Source organism: Penicillium brevicompactum (genome assembly GCF_028827555.1).
Source record: "Penicillium brevicompactum strain IBT 35665 chromosome Unknown utg000006l_segment0_segment0, whole genome shotgun sequence".
Classification (NCBI taxonomy): Eukaryota; Fungi; Ascomycota; class Eurotiomycetes; order Eurotiales; family Aspergillaceae; genus Penicillium; species Penicillium brevicompactum.
The window spans coordinates 5,450,229-5,464,919 of NW_026623209.1; the positions used below are offsets into that span (position 1 = coordinate 5,450,229).

Sequence of the window (14,691 nt, forward strand, 5' to 3'; positions counted from 1 at the left end):
GGATATGCTGTTTGAGAACATGTCTCTCGAAGATTTCACAGCTGTGGCTTCCAGCAAGGTCGAAGGAACGTGGAACTTGCATAATACCTTGATCAATGCTCCGCTAGACTTCTTCATTGCGCTATCTTCTGTTGCGGGTATCGTCGGTAACCGTGGACAAGCAGCTTACTCTGCGGCTAACGTGTTCCTGGACGGATTTATGGAGTATCGCCAATCCATTGGTCTCCCTGGAACATCAATCGACCTTGCAGCGGTCAGCGACGTCGGCTATCTCGCTGACAGCGACGCGCAGCGACGTCAAGAGGTGTTGAAGAATATTGGCAACCAGACGATTGACGAGTCAGAAGTTTTGGCCCTCGTGGCAGCGGCTCTGACTGGTGCTCTTGACCAATCATGCTCGGGACAGTGCGTCACGGGATTGGCGCTGGACTCCCTGGAGAACAATTTCTGGATTCAAGACGCCAAGTTCAGTGTCCTGCTTGAGTCCGCCAAGGGAAGCTTGGGAAGCAGCTCACAGCGCGATGATCCATCTGTACCACTACAGGTAACCTTACAAGGTGCCGCCTCCAAGGAAGAGGCATTGCAATTTTGTTATGAGGCGCTGGCCGCCAAACTAGCTCAAGTGCTTGTTATTTCCTTGGAGGATATGGATCCTTCAATCACCGTTTCCTCGCTTGGTCTTGACTCGCTAGTGGCTATTGAGATACGGAACTGGATTGCCCGTGAGGCCGATGCCAATGTGCAGGTTCTGGAGCTACTCTCCAGTGGGACATTGATGGCTCTGGCGGAGATTATATTGAACAAGTCTCAGGCATATACCCGCGCTGAGTAGGGAATTAGGTTCGGCAATATACGAGCCGTGAGATTTGTATATTTACCATGTCATGTTGCTATGTAGATGCAGAATGCGTTGTTGTAATCAGGTTGCATTCCTTTCACCTTCCAGCCCTGGAGGCGTTAGCTCAAAGTACGCCCGCCCTGGGCAGTAGAGGAAGTGCCAAGCAAGCCGCGCAACCAATGTTCTCTGCCAATGAGGTTGGACTGAAACACCCTCGATGATCGGCGCTTCACCCACACTCGGTCCGAATTCTGAGATCAGTCAGCGGATATAAAGCTCCGAATTGTTTAATCTAAGCCTGTTTTGTAACTGCAGTCACTAGCCTTGCAGCTTTACTCAGGCACCGACCAATGAACTTCCATATATTCTTCCATGAAACCTTCAAGGAAGGTCCTTTCTTCAATTTTCCATATTACTCCACAAACTTGCTTGATTCCAGAAACGCTTGCCCTCGACTATGACCCAATTAGCTCAAGTTTGTTACACTTCGATGTCTCTGATTGAGCAATAGCCCTTTTTGTGGATCTGCTCATAGTTCTCGGAGACTCTCCATAGCCCCTTAATGATGCCAAAATGCCTGTCCCAAAGACAAGTCTATTGATCCAAAATCGCAGCCTAGATGTTGCCAAGGCCTCAATCACCCACAGCTGACGCAAAAGACTACGAAAAACATGTATCCTAAACAAGCAAAGCAATATCTCCGTATATCCGGGGAGGACATAAAGCCAATGTCCATACCCCGCCAATTGACATGTTCAAAGAATCCGTTTCCTCAATCCAGTCATGCAAATTACCAAGTTCCTCGCAGCAAGTCTGCTCACCCTGGCAGCAGCCCACCCAGGTCCGCACCACCAGCCCAGCAAGCGTGAGTTGACCAGACGCCATGAGTTGTCCTCTCGTTGTGCTTCAAACGTTGCGTCCTTCAACTCCAAGCGTGTCAAGCGTAACCTCTCAAAACGATTCCCCGGCTCAGCAAACACCACCTATCAGATCCAGACTGAGGCCCCGTACTATCAGAACATCCAGAATGACACCTGCGTGCTCACTCCCGAGGTGACAGAAGGTCCCTACATCTGGCCACAGTCTCAGACTCTGCGTCAAGATATGACCGAAGACCAGCCTGGAATCCCACTGTGGCTGGATGTAGGTGTACTCGACATGGAGACGTGTGAGCCACTCGAGGGCGTGCTGGTCGATTTCTGGCATTGCAATGCCACGGGCTCATACTCCTCTTTCACGGGACTGTCGCCCAACACACCTTTTGCTCAGCTGCTGGAGGACCTCAATGTTACCATGACCGATGATCTGGACTTGCACACCGATGACACCACTTGGCTGCGTGGCATGTGGCCTACCGACAAGCACGGTATGATGGAGATGAAGACTGTGTTCCCTGGTGAGTATTGCTTGCGCCCAAGAGGAGATTGAGACCTAGCTAACAAACAAGGCTTCTATGTTGAACGAGCCATCCACATCCACGTTCAGGTGCACACTGACTGGACCATTCGCGGCAACGGAACTATGGCCTACGGTGATACTGTTAGCACTGGCCAGATCTACTTCGACGAGCCGTTGTCCCAGAAGATCATGGCACAGGAGCCTTACGTTTCTCACACGGAGATCAACCGTACCACCAACGCTGTGGATAGTGTGTTCGAAGGCGACACTGAAAACGGATATAACCCCGTCGTGTCGGTGATTCCCGTTGATGGCAAGGATGTCACCAAGGGTATGATTGGATATATCACCATCGGCGTTGACAAGACCAAGGTGGAGTAGATTGAAAAATCGCTCGGACATAGGCATCGCAGAAAGGGGTTGCAGCAATTGTTGACCTTCACTGGGTATTTGATTCAAAAGGCTAGATTAGAGACAACCTTGGAAATTAGCCTAAGAGGAGTGAGATTGATTCAGAATGGACAAATCAAAATTGTCGGCTTGAATTCCAAAGAAATAACGATGGTAAGAGTAAACAAAAGTCATGAAGCAGAATGACTGAGAAAACCAACCGGACTCCGCCAACCCAGAGACAACCATATGGAAGACACCAATTCCGGGATAAAAACTCCTTGTAAATGCGAACTCAGCGTGAAGAGCTGGTTTAAGATGGAAAATGGGGATGAAAACAAAAACGAAAGAAAAAACGATGCCCTCTCAACAACTCCCAACCGGGAATGCCTATGCAGACGAAAAGGAAGCCCCAAGGGCCCCATCACATGTCATGCGCCAGTGACGGAATAAAAAAAAAAAAATTAATCACAAGAAGACGGTCCGAGATATATGCTCGTAGATTCATGCGTAGGTCGTGCCATGAGAAGTCTTACTGCTTAGCGGACTTTTCGGCCACAGCCACGGCAACAGCAACAGCCGCTCCGAGAATAGCACTCTCTGGCGCAGGGTTCAATCGGATAGAGGCTCCAGTACCGGGGTGTGTTTCTTCGGTCAGCTTGTTCAGGTAAGCCTGGCAGGCGTCCTGGAAACCAGGGTACTTGTTGATAACTGTTCCGTCACAAGCGATGGATAGGTTCTTGGAGGAATCTTCACTTTCAATGACAGTTATTTCGGGCGATTCCTTGTCGAGGGAATCTGTGATGGGTGATGAGGGGAATTCGACCTCGTTGCGCAGACACCACATGCTGTGAATTGCTGTTGCGAGGTAGCCAGCTGCGCGACGGGAGACGGTCTGGCAGATGCGGCGCAGGAAGCGGAGATCTTCAGGAGATGGGAGATTGGGGAAAGTGTGCTGCTTTTGTAGGAGGGCGGCGGAAGCGGAGAGAGATGGAGAGGAGTCCTCTTCAATGAAGGCGACAATGCTGGTGTCAAGAGAGTAGGGTTCGCGCATGGAGTGGGGAAGGTTGCCGTTGAAGAGACGGGCAGTTTCGACAGCCTCGACCATGATGAGACGCACAATCTCACCCAAGTACCGTCCGGTGATCATGTATTCGAGTGGCTGGTAGTCGGGACGCAGGTGAGTGCAGTTCAGGTAGTCATCCCAACGAGTCATGGGCAGTACGCCACCACCGAACATGCTCATCTCGCTGTTGATAATGACGTGTTTGGCGTAGTCGAACCAGCCGTCCGGACGAACACCGAACTTGGACCTCCCAATCTCATGCACAGGGAAATGGATTGCCATGTTTGTACCAGTGCCCAGGATAAGGGACATACGGGTCTTGGGGTCAACGTAGGCGCGCGACAAGAGAGCCGCAGAGCCGTCGTTCACGATCGCGGCCACCTCTACGTTCAAATTGCGCTTGCGGCATGATTGGACAATGAGATCCCCGAGCTCCAGGCCTACCGTGCCGTCTGAAGCCTTGAACCCTTTGCCCATTTGAACCACCAGTCCGCTTCCGTGCGAGGTCTGCTCGATCGGGAAAGACCAAGACAGACCCATAGCCAGCGGAACCTCACTACGCCCGTAGTCGACTCCCATCTCCCTGAGCACGATCTCAATCTGCCCGGCCATCCAATCGAAGAACTGTGTCCCTTCCAGAAGCTTCACACTATGATCGATCTGCGCCGACGACACCTTCAGGATCCGCACTTCCTCATCCCGCCCATTCAACTCAATCAAGGACACGCGGAAGGTCGAGCCACCCACATCCAACGCGAGATATGTGCCCTTCTCCGTGCCAGCGGGGAGCGTCGTATCGTAGGATGGGAGCATGCAGCATGGGCTGTCCTGCAGGCAAGTTCGGAACTGAGCGCGAATCTTTTCGGACATATCGGCCATGTTTCGAGTTGACAAGGGGGCGGAGCATGCGGTTTCGACTTCATCGGCGAAGTCATCGAGGGAGCGGCGTTTCCAATGAGCGCCCAGGAAGGGTTTCCGGCGGCGGCGCGAGAGTCCGCGGAACAGGGAGGGGAAGAGGATCATGTTTTCGAGTGCGGCGACGACGTTGTGGAAGAGCTCTTGCAATCGGTGCAGGACCTTGACCAGCGGGGCCGACATGATGAGAGAGCAGATGATTTATCGGATCATGGGCAGATAAGACTAAAGAGGAAATAAATTGAGGTTATAAGGGAGCTGATGTGACACTCCCAGAGTAGTGTCTGCCCAGATGGATGGGAGTGTAGCAGACGCAGAGGGAAGAGAAGGGAAGAAGGAAAAGAGGGTCAATACCCGATCAACATCCATTCTTGAGTAGACAGTGTCACCGCGACTGCAACTGTTTAGAAGCCCTTGCGGTGTCGCAATGTCGGTATTGTCACGTACGGTAATCTTTCTATCATTGCTCCTTTGGGCTTCGGTTCCGAACCTCCTGTACACTGGAATTTTGTACTTGCTCGTACATATTGAGATCTTGCTGCAGGAACATTCGGTAGTTCGCCTGGGATCTTCCTATCATATTGTCTTGTTTCTTTTCCGGAGTTGCATTTACATACTAAACACCCTTACGCATAGTAAAGCGATCGAAGAAAGGAGTAAAATACCAGCTAACAGCACAATACCACTTTCATACACACCCCGATGTTTGATAGAGAAGCAAAGCGACCCAAGATCTATACACTAATTCAACAGACGAGTCACAATTGGTGCCAGAAGCCCGGGAATATAAACACCAGATACAGACATTCCTAGTGTGGTATGTATCGGTACATACCCAATGACCCCCTTGGGTGTAACGGTAGTAGTCGGGCCCCAGGACCGTTACACTGATGTGGAACTACTTAAATGCCTATTTTTCTCTTCTCCATACGCGTTTTCTCTGAAACCTCCGGTCCGATACCCCGGTTTGTAGCATGCACTGTAACAGCGGAGTATTTAGTGGAGATCATTCTTCTTCTTGAATCATGGGGTACCAGGATATCGGGGCTTCCGAGGTATAGCAATGTTGTCGCACGTACCGCCAGGGTTTAGCCCATGGCTGGGTCCTCCTTGGAGCCTCACTCTCCGGCTAGCCGAATGTTGTGTCAACGGCAATTTGGTTTATTGAGTTTCACCAATTCGCCCTCCCATCTGGCAGTGGTTATGACATCACCTAGATGTCAACATCATATCAGTGGTATCGCCTCGAGGAGTAGTTGGTAAGACCTTCAACCAAAGGCAAGAGGCAATTGCTCAATACCTCACAAAAATTGCCTAGTATTGGCCACCTTCAAGGTTTTCACATCTAATCAACATGACCACCAAGTTTGTTGGGGAGGTTCATGATCAAAAGGGGTACGATATCCATGAGGGTGATTTTGTCTTCACTACAAGGTTGCGAGAAGGGTCGCATGAGGGTAAGGTAGGATTCACCTCCCCCCCCTCCTTGAATTTCAACTGCTCTTCAGCGACACATTTTGATTGTGAAAAGGTCGAAACGATCGTCAAGGATGGATCCAGCGCTCGTAGCGAAGGCGTCGCCAGCTACACCAAGGTAAGACTCGCATCAACATCATAGCATGGTGGACTGGGGATCCCATTCCAGTGGTTCAACACTCATGTCTCAGGATTACTTACTGATCCACGTCACCTCTTGCAGGTGATCTACACGGATCAGAATGGAGACCGAGTGGCTCATACTCCCAACACACTACTGAAGCAGAACAGGCGAGTCTTTGAGTAAAGGAGAGTCAATTGCCACATAAAAGTAATTCGCATTGTTGCAGTCTGCCCGGGAACATGGTCTGCATAGCTGCCAGTGTCAGAAGCAAAGCAAGGGTTATGAAATGCCATGCCTTTGATCCCCTTGGCATGCTTCTGTCTCAGTCCTTCAGAGTTTGTCAACATTGCCGATTTCAAATATCGTCACAAGTCACAGATAGATAGATGTACTCCGTACGTATCTGTATGTTACTTCGTTTGGTAGATTCCAACATTGAATACTGACATTTCCCCACCTTAAACATGACTTCAAGGCACAATGCCCCACTGTTGAAAGGTAGTAGATCGGACTCCGAACTTGCAAAGCTACTTGATCAATGTTTGCCATTGAGCCTTGTGAGCTATCACTAAAGCCCCGTTGAAAAGTATGCCAGGTCACCGCTGGCCAACTCGGCAACAGTCTGTCAGCTGCTCTTAGCTACCGCTCCCCACAGCCAAGCCCGATAGGTTCGCAACTTTGACAACGTGGCTCGAAAAACTGCCAGATCCCATGTCACCTCCTATTCTACTCACCGCAAGTCCGACAAGCTTACGGAGTACTTTGTAGGAAGTGATGATCTTGCCTTTGTAAATCACGCCAAGTATTTTCGCTCTTTCCATCTAAGGCCACTAATTCTATGCAAACTATGCAAACTTGACAGGGTGACATCCAATGTGGGGCAGGACTTGAAGGGACACTAGGAGACAATGTGTGCTTTGCGTTATCATGAAGAATATCGAGCTTTTTCCAAGGTTGTGAAGTCACTATATCTTCGGTAAATTACATCAACAGTTTGCTCTATAATACTTCCTAGTTTGTCTACCTAGGCGTCCAAATCAAGATGTTAGCAAATCCAACGCCGTCTTGACATCGGCTGAGACTCCAACGGCCAAGTTTTCTTCCTCCAGCTCCCAAGGAACACACCCCGAAGCTCCGATCCCAATACGAATGAGTCGGAAGTCTTGATTCTCCGACTCGATCACCAAGTCTTCATTCGGCCACCGCAGCACTCCCGGCGTGTTCAACCCAACACCTAATTCAAGTATAACGGTCTTCGCTGATCCAGCCTTCTGCCCTTCCTGCTCTCCATTCAGGCCCCTCAAGAACCTATCCCACTTCAAATTCTGTTCCCGGAAAGGCTCATCATTAAAGTAGTTGCCACCGCGCACACAAATTGTGACCTCACCACCACAAAAGAGACAGTGCGGGATCTTTGTTGGGTCGGTCAAAACCTGAGTAACAGGATCAATGGAAGGCAGCGCAGCATTGACCAAAGGATCGGAAGGAAACACAGCATCGGTGCGACATTTGTTGTAGCATTGTAGGAGACGATACTGCCCCTGTGGAGTGGATATGAAATTCGCATCGAAGCCATTCTTCAAAAAGAAGCCATCTGCATTCGTGGTGCGGACGAAATACTTGGATTCAAACCGATCAGCCAGCCCGCGAAGGGCATCATAAACTGGCGACGCGGGCCAGGAGCGCACAATGTCCAAATGAAGGAAATAATAGCCCCATTTTTGCCCCGGGCTGTCCCAGTCGTTGTATCCAAAAACATCATATAACCTGCGCAAGCCCTTCGCAGTGAATGCATGGAAGTGCTTGTCAAACAGAGCAGTAGAAGTGTAGTCGAGACCTGTTGAAGCGGAGAGACCAGCACCAGCTGAGATAATCAAATTGGATGCTTCGTTGATCCAAGTGCGTGCCTTTGTCAGGGCATCATTTGGAATCTGGACCAATGTTTGGCATGACTTGGATGAATGCAATGACTGCGATAGCCGAGGTGATGAATGAATGCTGAGGTTTGAGATCTCGGGTGTCGAATTTCGTAGCCGGGTCAGTTTTTCTTGATACAATGTCCAATCTTTGTCAAGGAAAGTGTTGAAAACAATTTCAGTGATGCTTGTATCGGGGTGTTCCTTATGCCAGGACACAACTGTATCCACAGCAATTTCTGCTGCAAGCTCGGATGGGAAGGCAAAGAGTCCCGTTGATATACAGCAGAAAGCGACAACCTTGCTACCATCTTCCAGAGCAGGCAACGACTCTGCCGCATCCAGACACGAGGCGTAGCAAGATGCCAATTGAGCTTTATGATGTAGCTGGGGCTTTTGTCCAGGGTTCAGCTGTGGACCAACAGTATGCAGTACCCACGGAGCTGGAAGTAGGAATCCTGGTGTAACTTTGGCGGAGCCCACTGGCTCCACGTAGCCTTGAGCTTCTATCAAGGAATGGCATGAATCTCGAAGACGTGGCCCAGCAGCCGAGTGAATGACATTATCGATGCAGCGGTGCTCAGGGCGGAAGCAGCCTTCGAGTTGGGCATTGGCTGCATTGACAATTGCTGTGACGTGGGTCAATGTTGTTATATCGCCCTTCCAACATGAAAGTCTCAGAGGATTGTGCTCCGCAGACTGTTGAAGAACCACGCTGGGGGCAATTGATGTCGTAGATGTCAACAAATTGTGACTGTTTCGGTATCCAATTAGCGTTTCGACATCGGCAAGGATGTCGGGTGGTAGTCTTGGGATTGCGGGCCGTGGGCATAGCATTTGATGCAAATACCCGAGCTGAGACCATGTATCTGACTCTAGGACCCATTCAAGGTTCTGATGGTGTCCAAAATGGCATGAAGAATGTCCTGGAGGCTGATGCTTTAGGAGGTATCGAAGAACATTGTTAAGTCGAGTAGAAGGGAGCAGTATTTCCGACACCATTTTTGACATAGCTGTGATTGCCTCTACCCAGAGCGAATGCACATTAATTGAAAAGATGACGCGAGAGAAGCCTTGCGGAATCCTTGAACACTTGATTCATTTCTCAGGATACCAGAATTTTTGGGCTCATACTAAATACTAATACGATCAGCCCTGGAACCGTGCAAACAGCGGCTCTAATTCCGTCGCTCGAGCGATTGGCTCAGCTTGGATAATCAGTGGTTTGTCTGGTTTGCAACATGATCCACAATAAGCAAAATGGCGCAATTCAAACTTGCCAAGTAAATCCTAGTCACGACCTAATTATAAATGTCTTTCTGGATCACACAGCGAAGAATTAATCGAGATTAAGAAGATCTGGAACAGACCTGAATTAGAAACACAGGATATTGAGTACAATTGCCAACTAACGTTTGAAAAAAAAAAAAAAAAAAAAAGCCCCTTTGAAGCCTGAGACGTATTTAAAAAATGGGATGAATACATAAGAAAAGAATTAATGATAGTATGCCCTTGGAATTTCTTCCGTGGCGCAGAAACGTAACAACCAAAAAGCAAAAGCAAGCCCTCGATGTCAGAAAAGCAGATGTGACCACTTTTATCAGAAGAGCCCTCTGACATAGAACGCATCATGGCATAGACATACCATTGGTCTTCTGGTAGCCAACCAGAGAAGGTCGCGTGCGCAGTTCCATTTCCTTCTCTTCTTGAACTAGGGCACAACAGCCACACCAGAATGACACACAGCAATCACCGCAACAGGAGCCCTCAATCCCATGTTGCTGCCTCATCTCGCCTCGGGTAATTGTTTGCATGATCCAGTGTGAGGCACCTAAGCTGAGTAAAGTCCAAATTGCACACTAAATAAAAGTTTCGATTAGCACTGACTGGGATTTGGATAGATCACTGGAGAAGTCGCACAGAGCCGTTCACGTAACTAAAGTTTTGCAGGCTGGGGTCGTTGACTCTGCTTTGTGTTTTTCCATATGCTAGGCATGGCAGAAAACAGCTTGATAAACCTGGAGTAGATGGGTTAGATCAAAGTCCTTGTCCTGCCCGTAAAGTCGGTGTCTAGGTATACTGACAGAGTGTGCCGGGGGAACAACAAGCGAACAAGGAATGGTTCCATTCTCGATTCTCTGAAATGTGACTCTCGTCTACAGAATATGGTGGTGGGTCGGCTGGCCAGGCACGATAAGCCTTCTGTGAAGTATCTCCCATCGTGACAATCTGTTTCGGTGGCAATTGTAGAGTCTAGGCGACAACGATATTTGAAAGGTTGTGGTTTTTTGTTCTTTTCCGGGTGTCATGGGGAAGCTCCCATGGTCTTATAGTCGCAGACAACGGCATAGTAGGGCTTTCTTAGCAATACTAGAGGAAACCAAATTTCATACTGCTGATCAACATTTTTGACCCGATTGGGAAGTTCGCGTTCGTTTTGCGGATGGCAGCCAATGATGAGAGAGCATTGTGGAGACAATGACCACGAGAAACGGATAAAGTGGGTCTGTGGCACGCTACTTGGAAACAAGCTACAAACTAGACCCTCCGACAACAAGTAGGTGGAGATTCTTTGAAGAATTCTCTACTGTAAAATTAGGCCTCGGGCAAATAGAATGAAACGAATCTCCTCAATCTGGCTACGGTGTGTAGATCTCCAAAAGTTTATGAGGGATACCGTGGCCTAGAATATGAGAAAGTCATGGTTTCTCAACTAGTCTCTGGGTCTTATGACTGGGCTCCGAAACTAAATCACTTTCATTGGGGGAAAAACCCTGGGAAAACGGGAGGATGGCTTTTCCTTGCGGCTTGGTAGAAGAGCTATACCGGTCTGGCTTTATTGGACTCCAACATGCGTGGGCGATGTGGGTATGAGTGGCAATGAATGGGGGGAAAACCGGCGCTCCAAGTGATGTCTTTTCTGGGCTTTTCCGAAACAGGCAGTTCGTACTCCTTGGATTGAATTAATCTACACGCGAACAAGAATCGATTAAAATAAATTGTCAAACATGCAAGTGCCACCATAAAAGGCACAGTGAGCCACTTCTAGAGAGGACGGTTTGATTTCTGATTTATTCTTTCCATCTCCCTGCGACCCATTTATTTCTTGGTCAAAATGATGTTGGAAGCCCATAGCATGTCCTGCTCGCCTGTCAACATCACATAGCCGGTGGTATTCGGTGCAGAGATACTTTCGCTCTCTGCGTCATGGGTTACCAACTATACAACCTATGTCCCCTCGGCATTTAATTACAACCACGGCAACGCTGCCCTTCAAAATGCCGAATTTTGCAACATCACCGTCCAATACACCCACCCGGGACATGATGACTTGATTACCGTGGAGACGTGGCTACCTCAGAAATGGAATCATCGACTCCAAGCAACAGGAGGCGGGGGCTGGTCAGCTGGTCGCTTCGTCTTGTCGGAATTCTTCATGTCTGGGGCTATTGCAGAGGGATACGCTACGACAACAACGGATGCTGGACTGGGTGACGCTGGTTCCCCAGAGCCATGGGCTTTGGTAAGTCCCGGCAACGTCAATCTCTATGATGTTCAGAACCTCGGCTATGTTTCCTTGAACGATCAAGCGATCATCGGGAAAAGTCTTGCCAAAAGCTTTTACGGTCAGAACCCCAAGTACTCATACTGGAGTGGGTGCTCTCAAGGTGGGAGACAGGGGCTCATGCTTGCTCAGAGATATCCAACTGCATATGATGGTATTGCCGCCTCTGCTCCAGCATTGTCCTGGACCCAGCTTGCCTCTTCCGTCTACTATCCACTTTTGATTGAAGGATGGGCGAACTCGAGTACACCTCTAGCTTGCGAACTTGACTTTATTACATCGGAAGCCATCAAAAAATGTGATGCCAAAGATGGTGTTGTGGATGGAATAATTTCCGACCCAAATCAGTGTGATTTCAGCGCCCACTCTGTCGTCAACAAAACCTTTTATTGCGAATCCACTCGCAAAACGATGCATGTTAGCAGGAGCGCAGCTCTGGTCGCTAATGCAGCTTGGTCGGGGCCTCGGACTTCTAAAGGCAACCCCCTCTGGTACGGATACAATCGGGGTGCAGACATCAGCTCGTTTGGTGCCGTGCCAGGAACAAATACGACAGGCCAAGATCTTTGGTTCCGATTGTTCGTGGCAAAGAACAAGGACTTCGACATACTGAATGCAAGCCACGAGGAATACGATGTGCTTTTCCACCATGCTGTTCAAGAATATGCTGGTCTGCTAAACGCTGATGACCCGGATCTTACGGAGTTCAAGAACGCTGGTGGAAAACTCATTTCTTACCATGGAATGGTTCGTGTTGACCTTAACATTAAACCTCAAATTTCCCGCAAACGTTTCTAATCATTCAATAGGCCGACGAGTCCATCCCAACCAAGAGCTCAGAGCACTATTATCGCGCAGTTAACGAGGTTGTGCCTGATATTCAGAGCTTCTATCGATACTTTGAGGCTCCTGGTCTTGGTCATTGTTCTGGGGGAATTGGCGGACAGCCTCTTACCACTTTTGATGCGCTCCGGAGCTGGGTGGAAGATGGCACTGTCCCTGATAAATTGCCTGTCAAATTCAACGGCACAGATGGCGTTGAACAGTCAAGAATTCTCTGTCCATACCCAGCGAAGCAAGTATACAATGGCGGCAATGTGTCTGAAGCCAGTAGCTTCTCTTGCTCTTGCAATGCGACAATGAAGCCATTGTTGCATGCCAAGTTGTCTCAGTGAAACCTTAGAGAGGATTCACTTCCAAGGTTGAACTCACCGGGTCGGAGTTCTTACGCCCGATACTGAGCACCGACCCTTGGAATATATGTCCACGGGTGGATGTGAGAGTCACTCAACTTCCGAGGTTATGATCAACACACTTCGTGTTGTCCTCTTCCTCGTCCCAAACCATGGAAGTTCTTCTTCGTCTTGTTCTATCTATTCTTTTGTTCATCATTGCCGCAGTTGCTGTTGGTCTTATTCTTACTTGTCTTATCGAACATCATTCCAAGGTTCTTTCTTTCTTTTTTTGATGTCCCGGATATTACTTAAGTAATCTGATAGAACAGTCAAAATTAAACAACCTTGAAAAACTTGCAAGACGTTATACAAGCCCGAGTTTGTGTAAAGGCCAAGTAAGAAACTTGCGATGGTAGTCGTCTAAATTATCCGACACTCCACAAACAATATGACGCGGCCAACCTGTAATGAACCAGACCGAGTCAAGTTCGTTCAAAAGAACAGAGAAAAAAGAGATCAGCAAAAGTGCAACAGGGTGTTTCCTTTGCATATCATGCACCAAAATATCCGGCAGTCCATAAAGCCAGCCGAAAATTTGAGGCCAAAGATCCGGGCCGAGGGCAGCGTTGACCCCCATTATAGCATCGTAAGTTGAGCAAAGTGATTTGAATACACCTTGGTATGTCGAATAGCAAGGATCGCTTTGTTCGAACGTGTTATTCATGAGTGACTGTAGATCGTTCAATGGTTGCCAATATGAGTAAGACTCTTGGAAATTATGATGGTTGAACCCATAAGAAGGACTTATAGTGGTACTTTCTGATCCTGCCTCTGTTTCCAAGGGGCTATCTTGGCTCGGACTGGAGTGTAGTTGGGAGATCCCTTCGGACGTTCCAAGTCTGTTGGCGGCCTCCAAAATGGACCGAACACCAAGGAAAAGCTGCAGAGATGGCATGTCCCCATCATCTCGAAATGCCAAATACTCTCCGCGTTGTGGTCCCCTCGCGAGGGAACAGATGAATATATAAATCGAAGCGATATACAGCGAGTGACTGTTTGCCTGATTTAGTTGAGGTGTTGTGGTTGCGACTTCTTGGATTGCGATTCTCAAATGGCGTTCCGCTTCAGCGCCGAAATCCACATCCGGCTCTGAAAACTGATGTATGTTGATATTACTTCGAGAGGGTTTTCTTTTCATGTGAAACCCCGAAACTGCTAGGAGCAAGCGTAGCACATAATGAACCGAGAATCCGAGCCGCACGAGTTCATCTGGCATATGGTGTTTCAAATCGTCTGCTGAGAAACAATTATGAAATAGGGCCATGTCAGTGACGGAGAATTGGAATGGTCTTGGCGCCACGGCTGTCTCCGTGTCTGTAGGAGGAAGAGGTTTTGTTTTTTTGAGGGCAGTCTCACGCCGTGCTCGCTTGGGTACGGCGAACTCTGACTGTGACGAGGATATGAAAGCAAATCTGTCGTCTGCTTTCGTTGAGACTTCAGGCGTTGATCACTCTTTGGGTTGGAGACAGAGCCGATCGAGCGACTTGGTGGTTGGCCATAATCGCATTCTATTGAGTGGCGTAAACAATTGTTGCAAACAGGCTCGGTTTCATCACACTGTACTCGATCAATACCAAGCCGGCAGAATATGATAATGGCTTACCTTGACCCGGCGCGTCTTGCAATTGCCACATCCTAGACGAGACTTTCGGTGTGACCGTCGAGACCTGCTTGTAGCATATGAAGGTGCCCCATTATCCATTTCAGATTGGATTGAGAGTGCCGTCGGGAGAAAATGACAAGGAGAACCCTGCTTTCTCAGGTCGAA

General features: G+C 48.8%; 7 protein-coding genes across 7 annotated transcripts; 4 read left to right on the forward strand and 3 right to left on the reverse strand.

The window, feature by feature from the left end:
- Window positions 1-19: 19 nt before the first annotated feature.
- N7506_010281 (beta-ketoacyl reductase) lies at window positions 20-832 on the forward strand (the record flags this gene model as incomplete). The annotated part of the gene is made up of 1 exon (XM_056959574.1): window positions 20-832. One exon carries the CDS (start codon window positions 20-22, stop codon window positions 830-832), a length of 813 nt encoding a protein of 270 aa, XP_056808964.1.
- Window positions 833-1,621: 789 nt separating this feature from the next.
- Window positions 1,622-2,617, forward strand: N7506_010282 (intradiol ring-cleavage dioxygenase; the record flags this gene model as incomplete). Its single annotated transcript, XM_056959575.1, has 2 exons — window positions 1,622-2,234; window positions 2,286-2,617. 2 exons carry the CDS (start codon window positions 1,622-1,624, stop codon window positions 2,615-2,617), a joined length of 945 nt encoding a protein of 314 aa, XP_056808965.1.
- A 541-nt stretch (window positions 2,618-3,158) lies between these two features.
- Window positions 3,159-4,790, reverse strand: N7506_010283 (putative hexokinase; the record flags this gene model as incomplete). The annotated part of the gene is made up of 1 exon (XM_056959576.1): window positions 3,159-4,790. The coding sequence occupies one exon, from the start codon at window positions 4,788-4,790 to the stop codon at window positions 3,159-3,161; it is 1,632 nt and encodes a 543-aa protein (XP_056808966.1).
- A 1,171-nt stretch (window positions 4,791-5,961) lies between these two features.
- On the forward strand, window positions 5,962-6,390 carry N7506_010284 (uncharacterized protein; the record flags this gene model as incomplete). Its single annotated transcript, XM_056959577.1, has 2 exons — window positions 5,962-6,201; window positions 6,253-6,390. The coding sequence occupies 2 exons, from the start codon at window positions 5,962-5,964 to the stop codon at window positions 6,388-6,390; spliced, it is 378 nt and encodes a 125-aa protein (XP_056808967.1).
- Window positions 6,391-7,244: 854 nt separating this feature from the next.
- Window positions 7,245-8,960, reverse strand: N7506_010285 (uncharacterized protein; the record flags this gene model as incomplete). The annotated part of the gene is made up of 1 exon (XM_056959578.1): window positions 7,245-8,960. One exon carries the CDS (start codon window positions 8,958-8,960, stop codon window positions 7,245-7,247), a length of 1,716 nt encoding a protein of 571 aa, XP_056808968.1.
- Window positions 8,961-9,751: 791 nt separating this feature from the next.
- Window positions 9,752-10,139, reverse strand: N7506_010286 (PLAC8 family protein; the record flags this gene model as incomplete). The annotated part of the gene is made up of 2 exons (XM_056959579.1): window positions 9,752-9,982; window positions 10,044-10,139. Coding segments are annotated over 2 exons (327 nt in total), but the record flags the coding sequence as incomplete, so codon positions are not given.
- A 1,099-nt stretch (window positions 10,140-11,238) lies between these two features.
- Window positions 11,239-12,863, forward strand: N7506_010287 (putative feruloyl esterase; the record flags this gene model as incomplete). The annotated part of the gene is given in 3 exon segments (XM_056959580.1): window positions 11,239-11,274; window positions 11,290-12,435; window positions 12,498-12,863. 3 exon segments carry the CDS (start codon window positions 11,239-11,241, stop codon window positions 12,861-12,863), a joined length of 1,548 nt encoding a protein of 515 aa, XP_056808970.1.
- Between the last annotated feature and the right edge of the window lie 1,828 nt (window positions 12,864-14,691).